A 22742-nucleotide genomic window follows, 5' to 3' on the forward strand; every position below is an offset into this window, starting at 1 on the left:
TTCGAGCCTATAAGTTATGACCTGAATTTGTCAAATGAGAACACCACTGCTAGCATCTCCTTCGAGGTCACTATGTAATTTAGTTGGGCACCACTCAAAGTTCTACTTGTGTAGTATATTGTATGCATGACTTTATCTTTTCGCTGCCCAAGAATTGCTCCCACAGCATAGTCGCTCGCATCACATATCAACTCAAATGGTTTCCCCCATTCGGGTGCAACTATGATAGGTGTTGTCACCAGCCTCTTCTTCAATTTCTCAAAAGCTACCCTGCAGTCATCAGAAAACAAAAAAAGGGTGATCTTTTTCAAGAAATTTACACAAGGGGTTAGCAATTTTGGAGAAGTCTTTTATAAACCGTCTATAGAAACCAGTGTGGCCAAGAAAACTTCTTATTGATTTGACGGAAGTGGGTGGTGGAAGCTTTTCTATCACATCAACCTTTGCACGATCTACCTCAATGCCCTTACTCGACACTAGGTGACCCAAGACTATACTTTCATGTACCATGAAATGGCACTTTTCCCAGTTGAGCACCAGATTAGTCTCCACACATCTTTTCAGTAATCTTTTCAAATTATTTAGGCAATCATCGAATGAGTATCCCACCACTGAGAAATCATCTATAAAGACCTTCATTATGTCCTCTACCATATCTGTGAAGATGGCCATCATGCACCTTTGAAATGTGGCAGGTGCATTGCATAGGCCGAACAACATTCTCTGGAAAGCGTAGACGCCATATGGACAGGTGAATGACGTTTTATCTCTATCTTCCGGAGCAATGGATATCTGATTATACCTCGAGTATCCATCTAGAAAACAAAAGGGGGACCTCCCAACCAGTCTATCTAGCATTTGATCAATGAACGACAAGGGAAAATGGTCTTTTCGGGTGGCCTTGTTCAATCTTCTGTAGTCTATACAAATTCGCCATCCCGTGACTGTTCTTGTTGATATCAATTCGTTGTTATCGTTTTGCACTACAGTCATCCCATCTTTATTTGGAACACATTGGACTGGGCTGATCTAGTTGCTATCGGAGGTGGGGAAAATGATCCCCGCATCTAACCACTTTATCACCTCCTTTTTTACAACTTCTTTCATGTTGGGGTTCAGCCTTCTTTGATGTTCTCTAGAAGGTTTGTGGCCATCTTCCAGTAGAATCTTATGTATACAGAAAGCTGAGCTGATACCCTTAATGTCTGCAATGGTCCAACCAATTGCATTTTTGCACTCAATCAATACTTGAAAAAACTGTTCTTTCTGCACATCTAACAAACCAGATGAGATAATAACAGGTAAAGTTGAGTTAGGTCCTAAGAAAGCATACTTGAGATGAGGTGGTAGTGGCTTCAGTTCCAACTTTGGTGGCTCTTCTATCGATGGCTTAGCTGGAGGAGTTTTCCTTTCTTCTAAGTGTAAAGGCTCAAATTCGAGCTCTCTTTTCCAAAACCCTTGGCCTTCAAGAGCCAGTACCCACTCCACCAAGTCCTCTCAATTTGCTTCATCTAAGTTCACGAGACAGGCTGCTAGAGGGTCTTTATCGTTCAAGGTCTCATTTTCCTCCTCCAAAATTACATCCATAGCTTCTATTAGAGAGAAGTTAGCAAATTCACTTGGTCGCCGCATAGATTTCTGCACATTGAATGTTATCTCTTCATCATGTAGTATTATTTTGAGCTCTCCAGTTTCACAATCAATTAAAGCTCTCCTAGTGGCCAAGAATGGTCTTCCCAAAATTATGGGAATCTCCTTGTCAACCCGGCAGTCCAGAATGACAAAATCTGTTGGGAACACAAACTTCCCAACCTTTACTAATACATCATCAAGGATACCTGATGGCCTCTTCACTGTCCTGTCGGCTAGTTGTAGTAGCATGGATGTGGGTCTTTCTCTTCCAATGCCTAACCTTTTGTAGATAGCCAAGGGCATCAAGTTTATGCTTGCCCCCAAATCACACAATGCTTTAGCAAAAGCATAGTTGCCTTTCGTGCATAGGACTGTTAAACTCCCTAGGTCTGGTAACTTCTCAGCTATGAGTCTCGTCATGAATGCACTACAGGTTTGGGTCAATGTAATAGTGGAAAGGTCTTGGAAGTCAAATTTGCGAGACATTAAATCTTTCATCATTTTGGCATACCCAGGCATCTCCCGCAAAGCGTCAATCAGTGGAATGTTCACATAAATTTGTTTCAACATCTCCATGAGTTTCTTATACTGCTCATCCTTCTGATATTTGGCCAATCTCTATGGAAATGGTGCTGGAGGTCGCTTCCGTCCTGTGATGAGAGTTTTATTTTGCTCAGGCACTGCTTCTACTATCGTTTCTTGTGCTACCTCAGTCTCCTTCACAACCTCTTTTTCTTTTCTTGTGCTCTCTTGTGCATGTTGTACCGTCACCTTAGTTAACCTTGTTGAATCATCTATCTCAATGGATACTGGCACAAGTGTTTCAGTAGGTCGGCTTTTGCGAGCAATTTCTTGCTCCAGGTCTAGGTCTCCACCATTTTTTAGACTCACTGCCATAAGCTATTTTGGGCCCTGCTCTTTTGGATTGACTTGTGTGTCTGCAGGTAGCGTCCCTTGGGGACGATTATTTAGAGCCATCAAAATCTTTCCTAATTGAATCTCAATGCCCTTTATCGCTGATTCATGCGAATGCACTCTCTCTTGCATTTTTCCATTGGACCCAATCAGTTGTTGCAACATTCCTTTAAGTTCAGCAAACCCATCATCTTGTCTCACTATCTGTTGTTGTTGAGGCTGTTGATAAGCTTGCTGCTGATTTTGCTGGTTACAGCCCTGTTGCCTTTGGTAAGGCACAACTTAACCCTGTTGTCGCATAGCTCCAGGATTATTGCTATTATTGTACTGCTCCTGTGCTGGGCTATATTGTTGATTCCGCTGCCCCCAATTTTGACCACCTTGCCTCTGTCCCCCATAGTTGGCCACAAAGTTCATATCTTCCTGATAGTTCTGGTTGTCACCTTATGCACTCCACGAGCATACATATGGTTGGCTAATGCATGGTGTGCATAAGCCCTCATTAGTCACGTCAACTATGTGTATCTGCTTCTTTTGGCATGATTCATCGATCCTTTTGGTGAGGATACTCATTTCCGTCATTAGAGTGGCCATATTTTCAGCTATGAAGTTGTTTGGGTCCAAAGCCACTAAATGATATACAGGAGTGATCGTAGAGTCTCTTGTCATCCATCCTGAGTTTTGGGCCATTTTGTCAAGTAGGATCTTGCATTCTCTAAATGTTTTGCTCAAAAATGCTCCACCTGCTGAAGCATCAACATTGGCCTTTAAGTCGCCTGCCAGTCACATGTAAAACCTCTGCCCTAACATCTGATCTGGAATGCCATGATGTGGATATTTAACGAGCATACCCTTGAACCTATCCCACGTTTCTTGTAGTGTTTCTGTTGGTCTCTGCCTGAAGCTCAATATATCATCAATTTGTTTGGCATTCTTATTGTGTGGGTAGAACTTGTTCAAAAATTGCTTGACTAATTCCTTACAAGTAGTGATGGAGTTTATAGGGAGTGAATTAAGCCAAGTCTGAGCTTCTCCTGTCACCGAGAATGGAAACAATAACAACTTTATTGCTTCCGGTGTCACATTAGGTTGCCTTTGCGTGACACATATCGACAGAAAATTCTTCAGATGCTGCTGAGGATCTTCAATGTATGACCCTAAGATCAGTCCCTTGTTCTGTAACAAATGTAGCATGTTATTTGTGATTTGAAATGATTCTGCTTGTATCTGAGGGACTGCAATTGCGGTTGCCAGATTTTTGGTGGTGGGTTGTGCCCAATCATACAATGCTGCTTCTGGCACAAGAGACACCACACCCTGATTGTTTGGGTCATTCTCATTGTTTCTGTTGTTTGAATTTTCTACTCCGTCATCCATGTCTGGTTCGATTTGTTCTGTTGAGTTCTGTTGCTATTTGCCCTTCTTGTTTGCATGATTCAGTGCCTTGAAAACTTTCTCAGGATCTGATAATGCTTCAAAAAATTCACCAATTCGTGAGGAGTTTCTAGATATGCACATGTAGCACCCAAGACTACAAACGTTAGAATTTCAATGTATTTGGTTTACAATGAAGAAAATTGACTACACTAAGAATTTTAGCAATTCTTTTAGCTGCGATTAATAACACCGTTAATTCTCCGGCAATGGCGCCAAAATTTGATCACACCCAACTATGCCTTATAAAAAGGACTAAGCGGTCATTGCAAATATATTCCGGTTAATAAGTCCGGAGTCAAATCACACAGGAAATTAACCTGTTAAACACAACTACAAGACTCGCACAAATTCACGCAATCAATCTTCAGAAATATTTAAGTAACAAATTTGATGTTTACTAACTAAATATCACGTAATAAAAATGCAATAATTAATTAACTAACTACGAATGGGTTGTAGACAAGAATTGGAATGATCTAAGATTATGATTTCCCCTATTTTCGGAATCCTTTCCGCTATGTTTTCTATAAATTTGTCTAAGTCTTCTCTACCGATCATGAACGCTCTGAGTGTTGTAATTCTCTCTCGAGTAACTACCATAATTTACTTGACATGTTCTCCCGAATTACGCTAGCTGGCATTAAGTACGGCTCACTCGGATCGCACCAAGGTTTCGTTATCCCTAATCCCACCTTTAAACCCTCCGTATTGATCCCTCATATACGTTAGGAGTGATGTTATTCAACAATTACCTAAATATGCACTCTCTGTCGAGTAATACATACTAAATAGGCATAGTTGATTGAGGGCCCTTCAATCAACAATAATAATAATATAGTTGAACAAATAGAGATCCAAATCTATATTAACGTAATAGGAAAATCATTCTCCAATAGGTTCCATCAAACCCTAGATTAGGAGATTAGCTACTCATACTCATAGTAACAATATCCCAGATGTTTTGCATAATTAAATTACAAGTAAAGATGAAAGGATGTAGAAATCAATCATTCTAACTCCCAACGGTTGTTTCACGAGCTATCCTTGCTTCTGGTTCCAAAACTTCTTCAAAAATGGCGTTTTATGTCTATTTATATGTGTAGGAAAAGACCTAAACGACATAGGCCAAGTCCTAGTCAAACCAGAAGACGAAATAAGCCTTTAAAGTTCGGAGTGTGCGCACCTCAGACCTCGCCTCGCGAGGCTTCACGCGAGTAATACCTAGCCCCAGACCTGGCGTCGCCAGCCTTAACGTGAGGTGGACCTCGCGTCCTGCCTCGCCTAACCTGCTCCCACGCGAGCTAAAAGGCTCGCCCAGCCAGCTCCCACGCGAGTTATTAATCTTGCTTCGCCAACTTTCTCATTTATCCGCTGCTCACTTCTTTCTTTCTTCTTTTCAACTGTTTTCGAGCATGCTTTAGACTTTAATTATTCCTTTTGCTCTACTTTCATCTCCAATTCACCTACACATAAAATAGACTCCATTACGCACAAATAAAGTATAATTTAACATTAAAGCTCCTAAAATGTAAGGTAATTAATGTACTAAAATATGGAATTATAGCCGCACATCTGTATTCTAATTAAAAAGTGATCTTGGTGGTGAAAGTACAAAAAAAAAAAAAAAAGTGAGTTCTGTGATTACCGAAGATTGAGTACCTATGAACATCAATTACCATATAAGAAAATGAATGTTCGTAGAAAACACTCTTTGCCCTAATATCCTACTCGATAACTTCTCACATTGTTAATTTACAAAATGTAATAAATTGCACAATGCTATTACTAGAGTGAATCTTCAACAATCAAAATAGAGACTAGAGAGAGGGGGGAAGAGTTGCAATTTATGTCGACCAAATAGAGGGGATTGCCACTAAGATAAAGATTGTAATTATAGGCCCTAAAAGAATTTAATTAATGTTAGATATTTATACAGAAATTAAAAATTCCAAACGAATTTAGGTCCCAAATTTGAAGTGCAACTTGCTGTTGAGTATGCAATAAAGGATTTAAGCCAAAAGATTTAACATCCAAATTAATCCAACCCTCCCATTCAAGAATTTGACATACATCACATATTCAATTGCCATGTCGACAATTAGTTTTCTTCTTTTCTTAATTTGGACAGAACAGTTAGGAGGATTTGAGACATTCTTATGCCATCAAAATTTTGAATCTATTCCAGATGCATATGTTCAATAATTCACAAGATTGAGGAGAGCACTAATGGTGTTCCATCTAGTTTTTGTTTTTAGGCTCCCATCATGCTTGTAATTGCTGCTACATCATTCAATTTGTTTTCCTGTCTTGAACAACCAGTGGTCCACAAGAGAACATGACAACCCACGACAAGTCAGGGGCGGAGCTAGAGTATGAAGTAGGGGTTTAGATGAACTTAGTAACAAGATTTTGTATTTATATTAGGAAATTTATTAAATGTTTAACCGGCAAACTCACTAACAAAAACAACTATTGGTTCGGTGGAAAATTGAGAATCCATAGACTTCAATTTTTATTCCACTCACAAGTACCCCTCACATGTGTCCCGATCTTATCCCTAAACTCTCAATAATTCCCATACCCACATTCAAAGCACCTGCCCCAAGTGCTTGTTTGCAACAATACAAACATTTATAGCACCCTCTTTATATTGTGACCGTTTCAAGAACACATCCAACAAAGCCAATAACTAAGGGAATTGCTACTTATTGGGAGCTAGGTAGAGTAGTAGTGGAGGCTAGAATATGGTGAATTACAAGAGCCAAAAAATGGTGCAGCGCCAGAGAAACAGAGTTAGCTTTTCTGCTAACTTGCCTAAAGATGTTCATGGGGCGTTCGCGGATAGTACTATTTGTGCTGTGAAGTACTCAATGGATCCATTGTCAGATATAAGAGAATCCATAAGAGAGATGGTCAACAATGTTGGCATTCAAGACTGGAAGGAGATGGAGGAATTGATCTACTGTTACATTGTTCTCAACTCAGCAGAGGTGCATAGTTTTATACAAGAGGCTTTTCTCACTATAATTTAACCTGGATAATAGGTTACCTGCCTATTTTTTTCTTCAGATAATTACTATTTCCGTTTATTATTATGAGTTACTTAGGTGCCCTGATAATGCTCACTTTCAGCAAAACATTTAGAAGAAAGTCAATTCCCTTTTCCTTTACATCTTTTTCAGAAAACGCGTTTCTTATTCTATGTTTATTAATTACAACTATGGATTCATCTTCACTATATATATATATATATATATTGTTTACCCGAAAAATTGTATAGAGTTAAATTTGTGTATGGTTCTAAGGATACGTGGTATAACATAGTACAAATTGTAGAGTGAAATAGAATTATCTATATTCTTGACAAATTGAATGAAATATAAGGCAGAGAAAAAAGAAATATTGATGAACAAGGCAAAGTAAATAAGCCCAAAAGTGTTAATCTCTCTAAAGTTGTCTTTGTTACAATGTGTGTTTGCCCTATGCGTACAAGGATTCTCCTCTTTATAGTAGAGGGATCCTACTTTATCTATAATAAAAAATATATAGTGGAGAATCCATGATAAATTATCTTTTCCTTGATTCCCGCCAAGATTCTCTCCCCAAGTGCGGTTGCAACGGCTCTTGTCTGTGAACTCGATATTGGCTCGAGCCCTCGGCTTCGGTTCAAGCTCGATTCTGATTTGGAGTCTCGATATTCGAGGTGAGTGTTGGTCGATCTATGCATCTTCGATAATCTTCACTTTGCCTCGTAGTTCGATTTGGATATGAGCTCGATAATGATACCAAACTTGTCATTGATCGGTCTTAGAGCTCAAAGCTTGACGCCCTTACTTCGGACCTCGACCTGTCGTCACGCAGATACGCTTTGATCGAACTATTATCATCTCGACCAATCCGTACGACTGACTTAATCAGTTTTGACCGTACCCAGATAGTCCCCTCGTTTCTCGAAAAGGATATAACGAGAAACGATATGATTTTCCACCAATACGGTTAGACGTACACTGACATCTGCATCGAGTTCGATCGTGACGTATGTGATAGCGGTCCCGTCGGTTCCGTTTACCGAGGTATTTAATATGTGTCAGGTGACAGTCGGCCATTACCGAGATTGAACCGCCACCGCTTAACCTACAAATATCCCATTTTTCTACCATTAATCACCTTTACATTCTCTGATCAAAATTTTCTAAGCATCTTCCCATATTTTCTGAATTTGTTTGTGTGAAATTTTCCTTCTGTGTTTTTCACTACAAAAATCTTCCTTTGAAACATCATACCCCCTTTTATTCCTTTCTTCTAAGTTCAAGGAAAATGTTGAAAATATCAAAGACCGTTCCTCAAAAAGGAGAGGCCTCTTCTTCGCAGCCCGCCGCCGATAAAACACCAGCGGAGCCACGACCAGAGAAGTGTGTTCCCAAAACATGCGTTCTTACCTCTGATTTCAAGCTCGATAAAGGCACGCTGGTTTCCGGTCGATGCGAATCGGTATCGAGATATTTATGCTCGATAACCAAAAAACAACTTGAACAGTTGAAGGCAGATTGTAACTGAGGCAATAAGGAAGTGGTGATTCCAACTTCCGACGACGATATTACCACCCGTGTGGAAGGGTTCTTAAGTGTGTATACCTACTCGTTTACGTTAGGACCTTTCGACCCTATTATCGTCGACTTTTGTCGGCAATACCAAATAACTCTAGGCCAGATTCATCCTTCATTTTGGCGGATCATTATTCTGATCCGTTTCTTTGCAAACATGATCCAGGGGATGCCTTTCACCCTCGATCATCTTATTAGACTGTATAGTCCCCGCCTCTTTTGAGGCGGATTGATAAAACTACAACACCGGGCTACCAAGGTATTGTTCTCGAGTATAGACAAGGATAAGGATCGAGGTTGGATGGGCATGTTTGTTCGAGTGAAGACTTCGGACCTGTTCCCTGCCAAAAATATGTCGTTCCCCGAAGAATGGAATATGAATCGTGAGTGTACTTTACTATTTTATTCCCTATTACCTTGTTTCTTTGTTTGTTTTCTTGCCGATATCCCTTTTGTGATGCAGCGGTTCCTTTGATGCCTGGCGTCATTCCCGACCTTAAGAGCTGGGTACTGGCTCTAGCTATGAACTCCTCTTACGCCAAAACATTCATGGCGTGATCTGGCAAAGGGCCGATGGGAGGCGAAAAACCATGATAAGCCTATCTATCATGTTTTAGGAGTTCGAATGAAACATTCTCCTTATACTTAACCAATTTTCTCATGTGTAGGCCTACGCAGAGATGCAGTTTTGAGGCCCCTGCCCGGCGAGGAAGAGATCTTGATCCCAGCTTCCAAACCGCCAAAGGGAAATAAGAGGAAAATGGCCTCTACTTCCGAGAATCCAAAACCGAAGGCAAGGTCGACTCGTAAGTCGAAGAAGAATACCATCCCTTTGACCTCAGAGTCCGTTCAGCGCCTAAGAGATGAAGATGAGGAAGAAGAAGATGAGGAGTTTGTGCTGATGGCCCGAACAAAGAAAACCACCGATGCTCCATATGCAGGTGGATCGATGGTGGTTTATACAGCTCCGGCTCAAACCAAGGGTATATCGGAGAAGGATTCGGGCAGAGTTCCTGAGTCGTTGCAGATCAAGATGTTTCCAATCAAAGCCAGCGGATTGGGAATATATCTGAAAGGGTTGTTCCCGAATCTCTTCGAACCGAAGGGAACGCCCTGAGTGACTCACCTGGGGCAGTAGCAATCGAAGACTCGCCCAGCTTTCCTACTTTTTCTTAAGGGGCAATTCGGGAAGCCCAAGCTTTGGGGGCCCGCGAACTAGACAAGCCTCATGAGGGGGACGATCCCTTCTGTTGTCTTTTTACAAGCGTCGAGGATGTTGCCGGTAGCAGTGAGGCATCATAAATTTTCCACGGAGTGCGGCAAGATTTGAATCAGGTAAACCTTAATTTATTTTGTTGGTATTATCTCTCATGTATATTTTTCTTTTTTCACTTTGTTTCTTCTCCCCTCGTAGGTTGCGACAGCTTATCGAGAAGCATGTTCTCGATCCCGAGCTGAGCTGCATCGATATGAGGTCGATCTTCAACGGGTTACGGAGGAGAGAAATTTCCTTAAACTCCTCTTAGGGAAAAAAGGAGAGGAAATCAAAGATCTCCGAGCTGAGTTGACTTAAGCTCACCAAGATCAGACCGATCTGTCCGAGTAGGTAATGATACTATTAAAAGCCTATGGGCTCGATACTGGAACGATGGCTAATCTTTCAGTCTCACAGCTGCAGCAGATGCTTGAGTTGATCGGGAAACTCCGCGAGGAGGTTGATAAGATAAAGGCGGATTCCTTAAAATGGAAAGAAAATATGGACCGCCTTGCTGTAGAGAGAGAGACTGCTCGGGCCCAGTTGTCATCGATCGAAAGTCAACTTCAGAGCCTGAAGGAGAAAAGCTTGGATCAAGCGAGGGAAAAGGAGGAGCTCGAGGCACGGTTGGCCTCTGAACTTGCCAAGGCTGAAAAAATAAAGGCCGATGCAGATGCAATGGTGGCTGTTTACTGGGATGATGCCGAAGACGCTCAGTTCAATGCGAGAGAGGTTGCCGATACCACTTGAACTCGAGCACATTAGATCGCCGAATTTTCCAATTGCCAAACTCGGAGGGAAACCCTCGAGGATTTCCATGCTCGGGACTTCGATCTTTCTATAGATATAACAAAGGCAAGAGAGCTTGAAGCTGAAGCTGGGGCCTTGGCCTCTGATGATGATGACGATGAATATGGCGATGATGACGACGATGAATATGGCGACGATGTTGACAATGATAGGAGCAAAAATGGGTCTCAGAGTAGGGAGGAGCCCGATGTAGAAAAGACTGCTCCCGTAGATGATTAGGTTCCTTTGTAAGGCCCTGATCGGTCGTTTTGTAAATATCATTGTGTATATAAAGTTTTTTCTTATTCCCAGCTTGTCTATGTTCCCATTCTTCTACTTAGTGAGGAAAATGTTCAGCTCTTAGGCTTCATGCAATTTGCTTGAACTCGAAGTAGCATAGCCCTTAGGCTTAATAGTCGAGTGAGTGATTGCTCGAACTCAAAGTATTTATAGCCCGTAGGCTTTTTATGGTCGAGTGATTTGCTCAGACTCTAAGTAAGATAGCCCTTAGGCTTAATAATTGAGTGAGTGACTGTTTCAAACTCGAACTCAAAGTATCGTAGCCCGTAGGCTTTTTATGGTCGAGTGATTTGTTCGAACTCAAAGTAAGATAGCCCTTAGGCTTAATAATTGAGTGAGTGAGTGCTTCGAACTTGAACTCAAAGTATCCTAGCCCATAGTCTTTTTATGATCGAGTGAGTGATTGCTCGAACTCGAAGTAAGATAGTCCTTAGGTTTAATAATTGAGAGAGTGATTGCTTCGAACTCGAACTGAAAGTATCGTAGCCCGTAGTCTTTTTATGATCGAGTGAGTGATTGCTCGAACTCGAAGTAAGATAGCCCTTAGGTTTAATAATTGAGTGAGTGATTTCTTCGAACTCGAACTCAAAGTATCGTAGCATGTAGGCTATTTATGATCGAGTGAGTGATTTCTTGAACTCGAAGTAAGATAGCCCTTAGGCTTAATAATTGAGTGAGTGATTGCTTCGAACTCGAACTCAAAGTATCGTAGCCCGTAGGCTTTTTATGATCGAGTGAGTGATTGCTCGAACTCAAAGTAAGATAACCCTTAGGCTTAATAATTGAGTGAGTGATTGCTTCGAACTCGAACTCAAAGTATCGTAGCCCGTAGACTTTTTATGATTGAGTGAGTGATTGCTCGAACTCGAAGTAAGATAGCCCTTAGGCTTAATAATTGAGTGAGTGATTGCTTCAAACTCAAACTCAAAGTATCGTAGCCCGTAGGCCTTTAGTGGCCGAGTGATTTGCTCGAACTTGAAGTAAGATAGCCCTTAGGCTTAATAATTGAGTAAGCGATTGCTTCGAACTCAAACTCAAAGTATTTGTAGCCCGTAGGATTTTTTGATCGCTCGTATCAAAATTCTTTTGATGGTGGTTGGCCTTTAAGCCTGTTTGAATCATGGAGTAGGAAGATATTTTCAAAGTGTCAGATATCTGAAAAGAAGAAGTTTTCCTTTATAAGTCATTATACATGTGTTTGTATCTTGTGCCAGGGTTCGAGCAAAACTACATGGGCATGGTTCGTTTTGACCATTTGGCCCTTACAATTTTCTCTATCGAGGCCCTATCCGACATGAATTTGATATGAAACAACTTTCTTGTGCCGAACTTGATTTATTCGATGGTAGCCCCCTAGTATTCGAGGTTGATTATGAAGGAGCCTTAGATACTATTGAATTGCCCTCAGGTAGCACATAGTTGTTGCCTCGTTAAAACCCTTGCCGGAAAATCCATTTGGGATAAAAGCCGAATTAAGGGGAAAAAGAGTACAGCGCGTGCTTTAAACCCAAAGGTCTTGATGTCTTTTGTCGAATTCCTGCAATGAGTTAGTGTCGAATATATATATATATATAGACGATAGAGAGGAGAAAATCATACCTTGACAATAATATCGTTTGAGAAGCGATATGTTCCAATTGTTTGGTAATGGTTTTCCATCCATTGTTCCAAGTTTATAAGACCCTTTCCCAACTATATCGAGGACTTGATAGGGTCCTTCCCAATTTGGGTCTAGCTTCCCTTCATTAAGATCTCGAGTATTGATGGTGACCTTCCTTAGGATCAAGTCCCCGACCTTGAAATGGCGGAGGTTGGTTCTTCTATTGTAGTACCTTTCGATTCGTTGTTTTTGTGCAGCCATTCGAACCAGTGCCGCTTCTCATTTTTCATCTAATAATTCTAGGCTAGTATTCATAGCCGCGTAGTTCGACTCTTCCGATGTATATCAGAACCTTGCGCTGGGTTCTCTGACTGGAATTGAAGCTTCGGAGCCATACACTAAGGAAAACGGAGTCGCTCCTGGACTGGATTTAGATGTTGTCTGATATGCCCAAAGGACTTCGGGTAAAATTTCTCTCCACTTTCCTTTAGCTTCGTTCAATCTTTTCTTCATATTTTGGATGATAGTCTTGTTTATTGATTCAGCCTGTCCGTTCCCACTAGGATGATATGGTGTTGACAGTATCCCTTTTATTTTATGGTCTTCGAGGAATTTTGTCACTTTACCACCGATAAATTGCTTACCATTATCGCATGTTATTTCTGCTGGTATTCCAAATCGACATACGGTGTGATCCCAGATGAAATCTATAACCTCTTTCTCTCTCACATTCTCGAACGCCTGTGCTTCAACCCATTTAGAGAAATAATCAGTCATAAATAAAATGAATTTAGCTTTACCTGGGGTCGATGGTAGAGGGCCGATGATATCCATTCCCCATTTCATGAATGGCCATGGGGAAATGACTGAATGAAGCTGCTCTCCGGATTGATGGATCATTGGTGCAAACCTTTGACATTTATCACATTTTCGAATAAACTCCTTAGTATCTTTTTCCATGCTATCCCAGTAGTATCCTGCTTTGATGATTTTGTGAATTAGTGGTTCGGCACCGGAGTGGTTTCCACAACTGCCCTCGTGGACCTCTCGTAAAACATAATCGGTGTCACCTGGCCCCAAGCATACTGTCAGTGGTCCATCGAACATCCTTCTGTATAATGTTCCATCTTCAACCAACGTGAATCGAGCAGCCTTGGTTCGTAGAACCCTCGATTTTTTAGGGTTCGATGGGAGTTTTCTATTCTTTAAGTATTCAATATACTCATTCCTCCAATCCCAGGTTAAGCTCATGGAATTCATCTCGGCATGTCCCTCCTCGATTATAGATCTCGAGAGTTGAACGACAGTCCCCGAGTCGATCCTATCTTCCTCGACCGATGATCCCAGATTTGCGAGTGCATCGGCCTCACTATTCTACTCTCGAGGCACATGTTGTAGGGTTCATTCTTTGAAACAGTGCAGAGTTACCTGTAATTTGTCCAAATACCTTAGCATCCTATCTTCTCAAACCTCGAAAGTTTTGTTTACTTGGTTCACCACTAGTAAAGAGTCACATTTGGTTTCAATGACTTCTGCTCCCAAGCTTTTAGCCAGCTCGAGACCTGCAATCATGGCCTCATATTCGGCCTCATTGTTAGTCAATCTAGTGGTTTTGATGGATTGCCTAATAATGCCACCCGTGGGAGGTTTCAATACGATGCCAAGCCCGGATCCCTTCACATTTGAAGAACCATCTGTGTAGAGGGTCCAAACCCCCGACGACGTACCCGATTTTAACGAGAGTTCTTTTTCAACTTCGGGTACGAGGATTGGCGTGAAATCGACCATGAAATCCGCTAAAATTTGGGACTTAATAGCCATACATGGTTGATATTCGATATCGTACCCACTGAGTTCGACGGCCCATCTGGCCAATCGGCCCGATAGTTTGGGTTTGTGCAAAATATTACGAAGTGGGTAAGTGGTTAAAACGCATATGGGGTGACTTTGAAAGTATGGTCTTAACTTTCTAGAGGTGCTTATTAGTGCGAGTGCCAATTTCTCTAAGTGTGGGTATCTAGTCTCTACTTCTCCTAAGGTCCGACTTACATAATAAACATGAAATTGTGTACCTTGCTCTTCTCGAACTAGGAATCCATTTACCGCGATTTCCGACACCGCCAAGTATAAGTAAAGCTTCTCATCTGTATTCATAGTGTGAAGCAGTGGTGGGCTCGATAGGTACCACTTCAATTGTTCTAGTGTCGGTTGGCATTCCACGGTCCAAGCAAAATCGTTCTTCTTCTTGAGTAGAGAGAAGAACTTGTGGCTTCGATCTGATGACCTTGAAATGAATCGGCCTAAGGCAGCTATCCGTCCGGTCAGCCTTTGCACTGCTTTCACACTGTCCATGACGGTGATGTCTTCGATGGCCTTGATTTTGTCGGGGTTGAGCTTCATGTTGTATTTCCTTAAAATTTTGAACGTTTCCTGCAAATGAGTCAAATGGTCCTCTGCGTACAGGGATTTAACTAGCATGTCATCAATGTAAACTTCCATCGACTTAACTATTTGTTCTTCGAACATTTTATTCACTAGGCGTTGGTAAGTAGCTCCTGCGTTTTTAGCCAGAATGGCATTACATTATAATAATAGGTTCCATACTTAGTGATAAATGAAGTTTTTTCTTGGTCCTCCGGGTTCATTCGAATTTGATTGTACCCGGAATAAGCGTCGAGAAAAGTAAGGATTTCATGGCCGGTTGTGGCATCGATCATGCGATCGATGCTAGGCAGTGGAAAAGAATCTTTGGGGCATGCTTTGTTTAAATCTTTATAATCTACACATATTCTAAGTTTGTTCCCCTTTTTAGGGGTTACAACTACATTGGCTAACCATTCGGGATATTTCACTTCCCGAATTGACCCTATTTTAAGAAGTTTAGTTAACTCATCCTTTACAAATGCGTGCTTTACCTCGGACTGAGGTCTTATTTTTTGCTTCACCGGTTTGAACCTAGGATACAAGCTCAGCTGGTGCATTGTTTTTGACGGTGGGATCCCTGCCATGTCTAAATGGGACCAAGTAAAATAATCTATGTTATCAATAAGGAATTGAATAAGTTTTTTCCTGATTTCGGGGGTTAATCCCGTTCCCAGGTATACCTTCCTCTCGGGAAGATATTCGATTAACATAACCTGTTCCAGTTCTTCGATCGTCGATTTGGTGGCGTCAGAGTCGTCGGGGACGATAAATGTTCGAGGGGTTATAAAATCTTTCCCGTTATCTTCTATTTCCTGCTTCACCGATTCGGCGGAGACCGGTGGCTGTGATTACTATTTGACCTCTCGTTTATCTTTTATGCTCGACCTTTCCCAGGCCGATAACGTTGGTATCGGTGTTACCTCATCGGCCGCAAACATTTTCTTCGCAGCATGCTGCTCCCCATATACTATTTTCACGCCGTCCGACATAGGAAATTTTATTACTTGGTGGAGAGTCGAAGGCACTGCCCTCATATTGTGGATCCAAGGCCTTCCGAGTAGGGCGTTGTAACTCATGTCGCCTTCGATTATGTGGAACTTGGTGTTTTGGATTGTTCAGTCCACATTCATGGGTAGAATAATTTCCCCTTTAGTCGTTTCACTGGCCATATTGAAGCCGTTTAAGACCCGAGTTGCGGGTACAACTTGATTCTACAAATCGAGTTGCTCCACCACCCAAGATCGAAGGATATTAGCAGAGCTACCTGGATCCACTAAAACATGCTTAACTTGAACTTTATTTAATAGGATAGAAATTACCAGAGCGTCGTTGTGAGGATGAGATATGCCTTTCGCTTCTTCAATTTCTAATGATAAAGTTCCCTCAGGTACATAACCTCAAAGTTCGTTTTCCCCCTGTGGTCGATACCTTGACGCGTTTGCGTACGGGTCCCTGTGGAGTGTCGACCCCGCCGATGATCATATGAATGATATGCTGAGGTTTCTCTTGTTTATCTTTTCTGTTGGCGTCCCTTTCTCTGAAGTGATCTTTGGCTCGGTTACTGAGGAATTCTCGAAGGTGGCCCTCATTGAATAGACAGGCTACCTCCTCGCTTAATTGTCTGCAATCCTCGGTCCTTTGGCCATGCGTACCATGATACTTGCTCATCGAATTCGGGTTGGGAAGGGTTGGTTTGTATGGGTCTGGGCCACCTAGAATCTTTGATTCTTCCGATCGCCGATGCAATGCCCGATGCATCGACGCTGAAATTGTATTCTGATAGCCGAGGTGCCTCTACAGGATCGACATATTTGTCTAAGCCACTCTTTCTCATAAGCCCTCGAGAATTTTGTGCTCGATCACTCCTTCGATTGTTCCAGGCAGTATTGTGTGTCGAACCATTGTTCGTTTGATCTGCAACGTATGGTTGATATCGGTCTCTGTTCGACCTCTGTTCTCTGTCGATGTCCCTCTAGTTTTTAATAGCCGATCTGTTCTGATGCATGGATCCGGAAGGATCTCCTAATTGGTCGTCTTCGACCCTGATTTTTGAGTGGTATCGATTGTGTATATCTGCCCAAGTTATTGTCGGATACTCGATCAAATTTTGCTTCAGCCAACGTGACGCTATTGAACTTTGCTCGTTCAACCCTTGGGTGAAAGCTTGGATGGACCAGTCGTCTGTGACCGGTGGAAATTTCATACGTTCTATTTGAAATCGGGACACGAACTCCCTTAGAATTTCATTATCCCTTTGTTTTACTTTGAAAAGGTCTGATTTTCTCATTGCAACCTTTATGGCACCGGCGTGTGTCCTTACAAATGAATCTGCTAACATGAAAAATAAATCGATGGAATTTGGTGGCAGGTTATGATACCAAATCATCGCCCCCTTTGAGAGGGTCTCTCCGAATCTTTTCAACAACACGGACTCGATTTCATCGTCTTCCAAATCGTTACCCTTGATGGCATACGTATAAGAGGTGACGTGTTCGTTAGGATCAGTCGTACTGTTATATTTGGGGATTTCAGGCATACGAAATTTTTTGGGGATTGGTTTTGAGGTTGCACTCGAAGGAAAAGACTTTTGTACGAATTTCTTGGAATCCAACCCTTTTATCGTGGGCGGAGCTCTTGGGATTTGATCGACCCTGGAATTATATGTTTCTACTTTCTTATAGTTGGCCTCGATTCGCTTTGTGAGCTCCTCAAGTATTTTAGTAATTTCGGGGGTAGTCCTTGACTCTAGTTCGTTTGACCTTACTACGGCTGGCTCCGTTCGGTGGGCAATTTCTCTAGATGGACTGGGCTCTGGTCTGCTTGGTAGCTAGGTTTGGCTCTGCAACTGAGCTATCGTTACCTGCTGGGCTTGCAACATTTCAAAAATCATACGCAAGATGACTCCGTTTTCTTTCACGTTATGGGAGTCTCGAGCTCCAGATCGAATACCGTCGTGAATGCTATTTTCTGGCTCGGAACGTTGGTTTGCCTCAAAGGCCACATGTGAGTTGACATCTAGCGGTACTTCGGCTCGAGCTTCAGGTACTTCGACTCGAGCTTCAATGACATAGATAAGCGACATTTCAGCCTTGGGCATCAAGTTATTGGTTTCGTCTTGAAGGCCGACTTCATTGTCGGTGGGTGAAGCCATTAATCGAGGGTTTGCCATTGCTAGTTCGAGTCAGAGACACTCTCAAAAGACGAGCGTAAACTGGTGTGTGTTGCAGATTTGTATCAAACAAACACTGTTATCTTTAGCCCCACGGTGGGTGCCAAACTGTTTACCCAAAAAATTGGATAAAGTTAAATTTGTGTATGGTTCTAAGGATACGTGATATAACTTGGTACAAATTGTAGAGTGAAATAGAAATATCTATATTCTTGACAAATGGAATGAAATATAAGGCAGAGAAAAAAGAAATGTTGATGAACAAAACAAAGTAAATGAGCCCAAAAGTGTTAATCTCTCTAAAGTTTTCTTTGTTACAATGTGTGTGCTTACAAGGATTCCCCTCTTTATAGTAGAGGGGTCCTACTTTATCTATAATAAAAAATATATAGTGGAGAACCCATGATGAATTGTCTTTTCCTCGATTTCCGCCAAGATTCTCTCCCCAAGTGCGATTGCAACGACTCTTGTTTGTGAGCTCGATATTGGCTCGAGCTCGGTCTATGCATCTTCGATAATCTTCGCTTTGCCTCGTAATTCGATTTGGATATGAGCTCGATAATGATACTGAGCTTGTCATTGATCGGTCTTAGAGCTCGAATCTTGACGCCCTTATTTCGGACCTCGACCTGTCGTCACGCAAATACCCTTTGATTGAAGTATTATCATCTCGACCAATCCGTACGACTGACTTAATCGGTTTTGACCGTATATATATATATATATATATATATATATATATATATATATATATATATATATATAAAACTTTAGCACTACATACAAAATTTGAACCAGAAACGTGCTCTTGTAGTAGATTATAATCCCACAGTCTGATGCGCCAAGCTTGGAATTAATTACTTCGTTTGTAGACTGACTCCCTGCAATTTGCCTGTGCTCCGCTTAATTAATGAGTTTCTGATCATAGTGTCCACCTAAAGTTGGCTTTCCAGTTGTAATTTAGATTGAGGTTCCAATGTAGCACGTAGCTTAGTCGTCCAACAATCCACTATGATTAATTAAATACACGCCAAGCAAGCTGTGAATGCCCAAAGTTGGAGCTATTTGAATGAAGATGCACAGTCATACTTTAATATGTCGGTTTGCACTTGGACATTGTTACATGCCATAAAACAGATAGCTAATGTTGGGTTCACAAGAAGCCATGGGATGTGAGTCTAGCTATTCCCGCTAGCTATAACTTTTTAAACTTTTTTAGTTTTTGAACCCCTTAACGAAAGTGCATCAGCAAACCAAGAAACGTACGTTTGACCTAGTAGCATTAAGATTTTCCCTCTTTTCTTTTTAAACTTTTTTAGTTTTTGAACCCCTTAACGAAAGTGCATCAGCAAACCAAGAAACGTACGTTTGACCTAGTAGCATTAAGATTTTCCCTCTTTTCTTTTTTTCCTCAAGTTCGTTTTAAATATTTATAATTCTATCACTGTTATAAAATCCACGATCTGCACCACTTAGGTATAAGATTTAAATTTCACCGAAAGTCCGTCCACCAAAAATTAAAATTTGAAAAATCAACTAAAGTACGTACTACCTTTTAGTTTTTATAAATATAAATAAGTTTATTTAGTTTATCGAACCAGACACTGAATACCTGGGGATTCATCACTGGCTAGGGTACTAAAACACCAGAGTCTTGAAGAACAAGACAGAATAACTAATAACTTGAGCAAGGGGTTTTAGGTATACACCATAAAACCCTCCTCTCCATTCTCCATCGATCTTACTACTGCTCCAAAATTCATAATTATCAACTGGAATACGAATAAGGAACATGGCAAAATCAAGCTCAATGAACAAGCTTCGGCAGCTAAATCATCAGCAACTTCATTCACCTCATATCATGACTTCCAGAGCAATCTCCACAGCACCTAATTCTCTAATTACAAAACAATCTTCTCTTCTCTCCAATCAGCTCCCCCCACGTCAACTATCCCCTTATTCCTTCACTTCCACACGCCATTTTTTTAGTTCTCGCGATCCCTACGCCAAGTACGTAAAATATTTGCATTGTATTTTCTTAATGAAAAGTTTGTTCGTAGTGAGTGATTTATGTTTCCTTTGGAAGGTATTATGTACGGGCGCCGGTAAATTGGGGAGTTCACGTAGTACCAGAGAAAAGGCGCATGTTGTGGAGCGGTTTGGGCAATATGTGAAAAACATTGACACCTGGACTTCACCTATTGGTCCCTTTCATTGATAGAATTGCATATGCGCATTCACTCAAGGAAGAGGCTATTCCCATACCTGATCAGACCGCCATTACCAAGGACAATGTCGGCATTTCGATTGATGGTGTCCTCTATGTCAAGGTTAATTAATCCCTACTTCTTATTATGAACATAAACTGATTAGGTGATCAGATCTGCTATAATGTGTTGTTACTTATCATTTTAACTTGAGTTACTAATTGATGTTTATATATTATATATGTAATTTTCTGTTGTTACTTGTTATGATGTCGTCAGTGCATATAAATATAAAATAATGTGATTGCTTTGCTGTTGTGCAATTATAGACAGTGGACTCCAAATAGGCGTCATATGGAGTTGAGAATCCGTCGTATGCGGTAATTCAACTAGCACAGACAACAATGCGAAGTGAGCTTGGTAAGATCACCCTCGACAAGACCTTTGAGGAAAGGGACACTTTGAATGACAAGATTGTGGTATACTACATACTACGAGTAGTATTTTATCGATATAGCCTCGTTCCATTCAGTTTTTCCTTCACCAATACCGTTTGGCTATTTGTTATTGCACTTTAAAATTTTATAGCCTTGTCACATTGTGTTTCTTGCAGATGGCCATTAATGATGCTGCAAAAGACTGGGGCTTGAATTGTCTTCGTTATGAAATAAGTACATAGGGGCTGAGCCTGTTCTGCTCTGCTGTCTGCTGTCTGCTGATTTCTTCATCATTACAAAAGCATTTTATGGCTCTTCATTGCTGAATATGTATTAATATTTCCTCTTCAGGGGATATATCTCCTCCACCTGGGGTTAGGGCAGCTATGGAGATGCAGGCAGAAGCAGAACGTAAAAAAAGGGCTCAGGTTTTGGAGTCGGAAGGTAATAGTCCGTTCCTCTCCTTAATTTGAGCAACAATGCGGAGGAGCATGCTTTGAACAGCTAAGCTAATATACTGCATTCATTCTGTCCTAACTTCATCTTTAGCCTATAACTGTAATACGTTAATGATATGAGTATACACATGTAAAATCAAAGCTTCCTCGTGAGCAAGAGATGCTGAAGAACTTCAATGTGTCATATGCATGAATTTTTTCTAGTGTATGATCAAATTGAAGTATTGTCACATACATACATACATTCAACAGGAGAGAGGTAGGCAAATATAAATATTGCAGATGGAAGGAAGAGCTCGGTGATCCTTGCCTCTGAAGCGGCGAGGATGGACCAGGTTAACAGAGCACAAGGTTAGTAATAGAACATCATTGTTCTTTTGTATCCTTGATTCTTTAATCTGGTTCCTAGAGGTTTCAGTATTAGTACATATAACATTTGTAACAGGAAGCACATTTGTGAAGCCAGTTTTATTTCGTTTCTGAGATCATCAAACTTATTTTTATTGATTCTCCTCACCCATACTCTGTCTCTGATGAATCAGGTGAAGCTGAAGCCATCCTCGAGAGCACAAGCTACAGCAAAAGGAATTGCCTTGGTGTCACGAACCCTTAAAGAGCATGGAGGTGCAGAGGTGAGATTATTAAATTCATGTCCAACTCTTTTTCCATGACATGTAACAAGATTTTGGATAAAGATATGCTTGATTAAATTCATTCATTTAACTTTGGAATTGTAATATTACATTACATCAATGGCAATCTGCATCGTCATTCATAGCTTTTTTTATTATTGGGTTTTGTAGGCAGCAAGCTTGAGGATTGCGGAGCAGTACATCCAAGCCTTCAGTAACATTGCAAAGGAGGTGAAGCATGACAGAAACCTTCTAATTTAGTCCATCATCATACGTTACTGATTTTCAAATCATTTTTATTCTCTTCTTCTCTTTTCAATGTTAAAGGGCACAACACTGTTACTTCCTACAAATGCTTCTAATCCTGCCAGCATGGTGGCTCAAGCTCTCAACATATACAAAAACTTAACGGGCAAGAATGCCGGCGTTGAGTTTCCAGAGACCTCTCAAGCTGAGTTGACACAGAGTGATTCATCTGCTGAATCGATTGACGAAGATAGCGAGAAGGATCATTGAGTGCTTTGTTGGACTCGTTTATACGGTAGCTTTATCTTTTAATTATCCATTCTGGATTATTTAGCTTTACACACATCTCTAGTCTTGAGTAGATCTGGTCAATGATAGGATGCCTATTCTTTTCACATGGACTTGCTTGCACCATTGTTCCGCTGATTGTGTTACTGAGAATGAATGCAACATTGCATATGAAGCTTTTCAAAGGGGCAGCTATGTTAGCGGAAGAAAAGCCCTTGAAATCATTTTTTACGCTCAACATTCTTTTGTCTTTGAGAAGTTCCAAGTAACTTTGTTGCCAGCTCTTCTTATAAGCTTTTGACATCTGATTTCTGCATTTTATATTTGAATTTATGTCTAAAAGTAGAAC

The 22742-nt window shown here is 41.0% G+C and overlaps 2 protein-coding genes, 1 non-coding gene and 1 pseudogene across 3 annotated transcripts; 3 read left to right on the forward strand and 1 right to left on the reverse strand.

The window, feature by feature from the left end:
- Positions 1-1029: 1029 nt before the first annotated feature.
- LOC104091803 (uncharacterized) lies at positions 1030-2208 on the reverse strand. Its single transcript, XM_070178785.1, has 2 exons — positions 1527-2208; positions 1030-1463 (listed from the first exon to the last, which is right to left on the reverse strand). Exons 1-2 carry the CDS (start codon positions 2206-2208, stop codon positions 1030-1032), a joined length of 1116 nt encoding a protein of 371 aa, XP_070034886.1.
- A 1159-nt stretch (positions 2209-3367) lies between these two features.
- Positions 3368-3474, forward strand: LOC117275670 (small nucleolar RNA R71). The gene has a single exon (XR_004505877.1). It is a non-coding gene; the product is annotated as a small nucleolar RNA R71 (small nucleolar RNA).
- A 6762-nt stretch (positions 3475-10236) lies between these two features.
- On the forward strand, positions 10237-10872 carry LOC138894105 (histone chaperone asf1-like). The gene is made up of 2 exons (XM_070178786.1): positions 10237-10575; positions 10699-10872. Exons 1-2 carry the CDS (start codon positions 10237-10239, stop codon positions 10870-10872), a joined length of 513 nt encoding a protein of 170 aa, XP_070034887.1.
- An 8348-nt stretch (positions 10873-19220) lies between these two features.
- LOC104091801 (uncharacterized) lies at positions 19221-22701 on the forward strand (annotated as a pseudogene).
- The last annotated feature ends 41 nt before the right edge of the window (positions 22702-22742 follow it).

Source organism: Nicotiana tomentosiformis, chromosome 6 (assembly GCF_000390325.3).
Source record: "Nicotiana tomentosiformis chromosome 6, ASM39032v3, whole genome shotgun sequence".
NCBI lineage: Eukaryota > Viridiplantae > Streptophyta > Magnoliopsida > Solanales > Solanaceae > Nicotiana > Nicotiana tomentosiformis.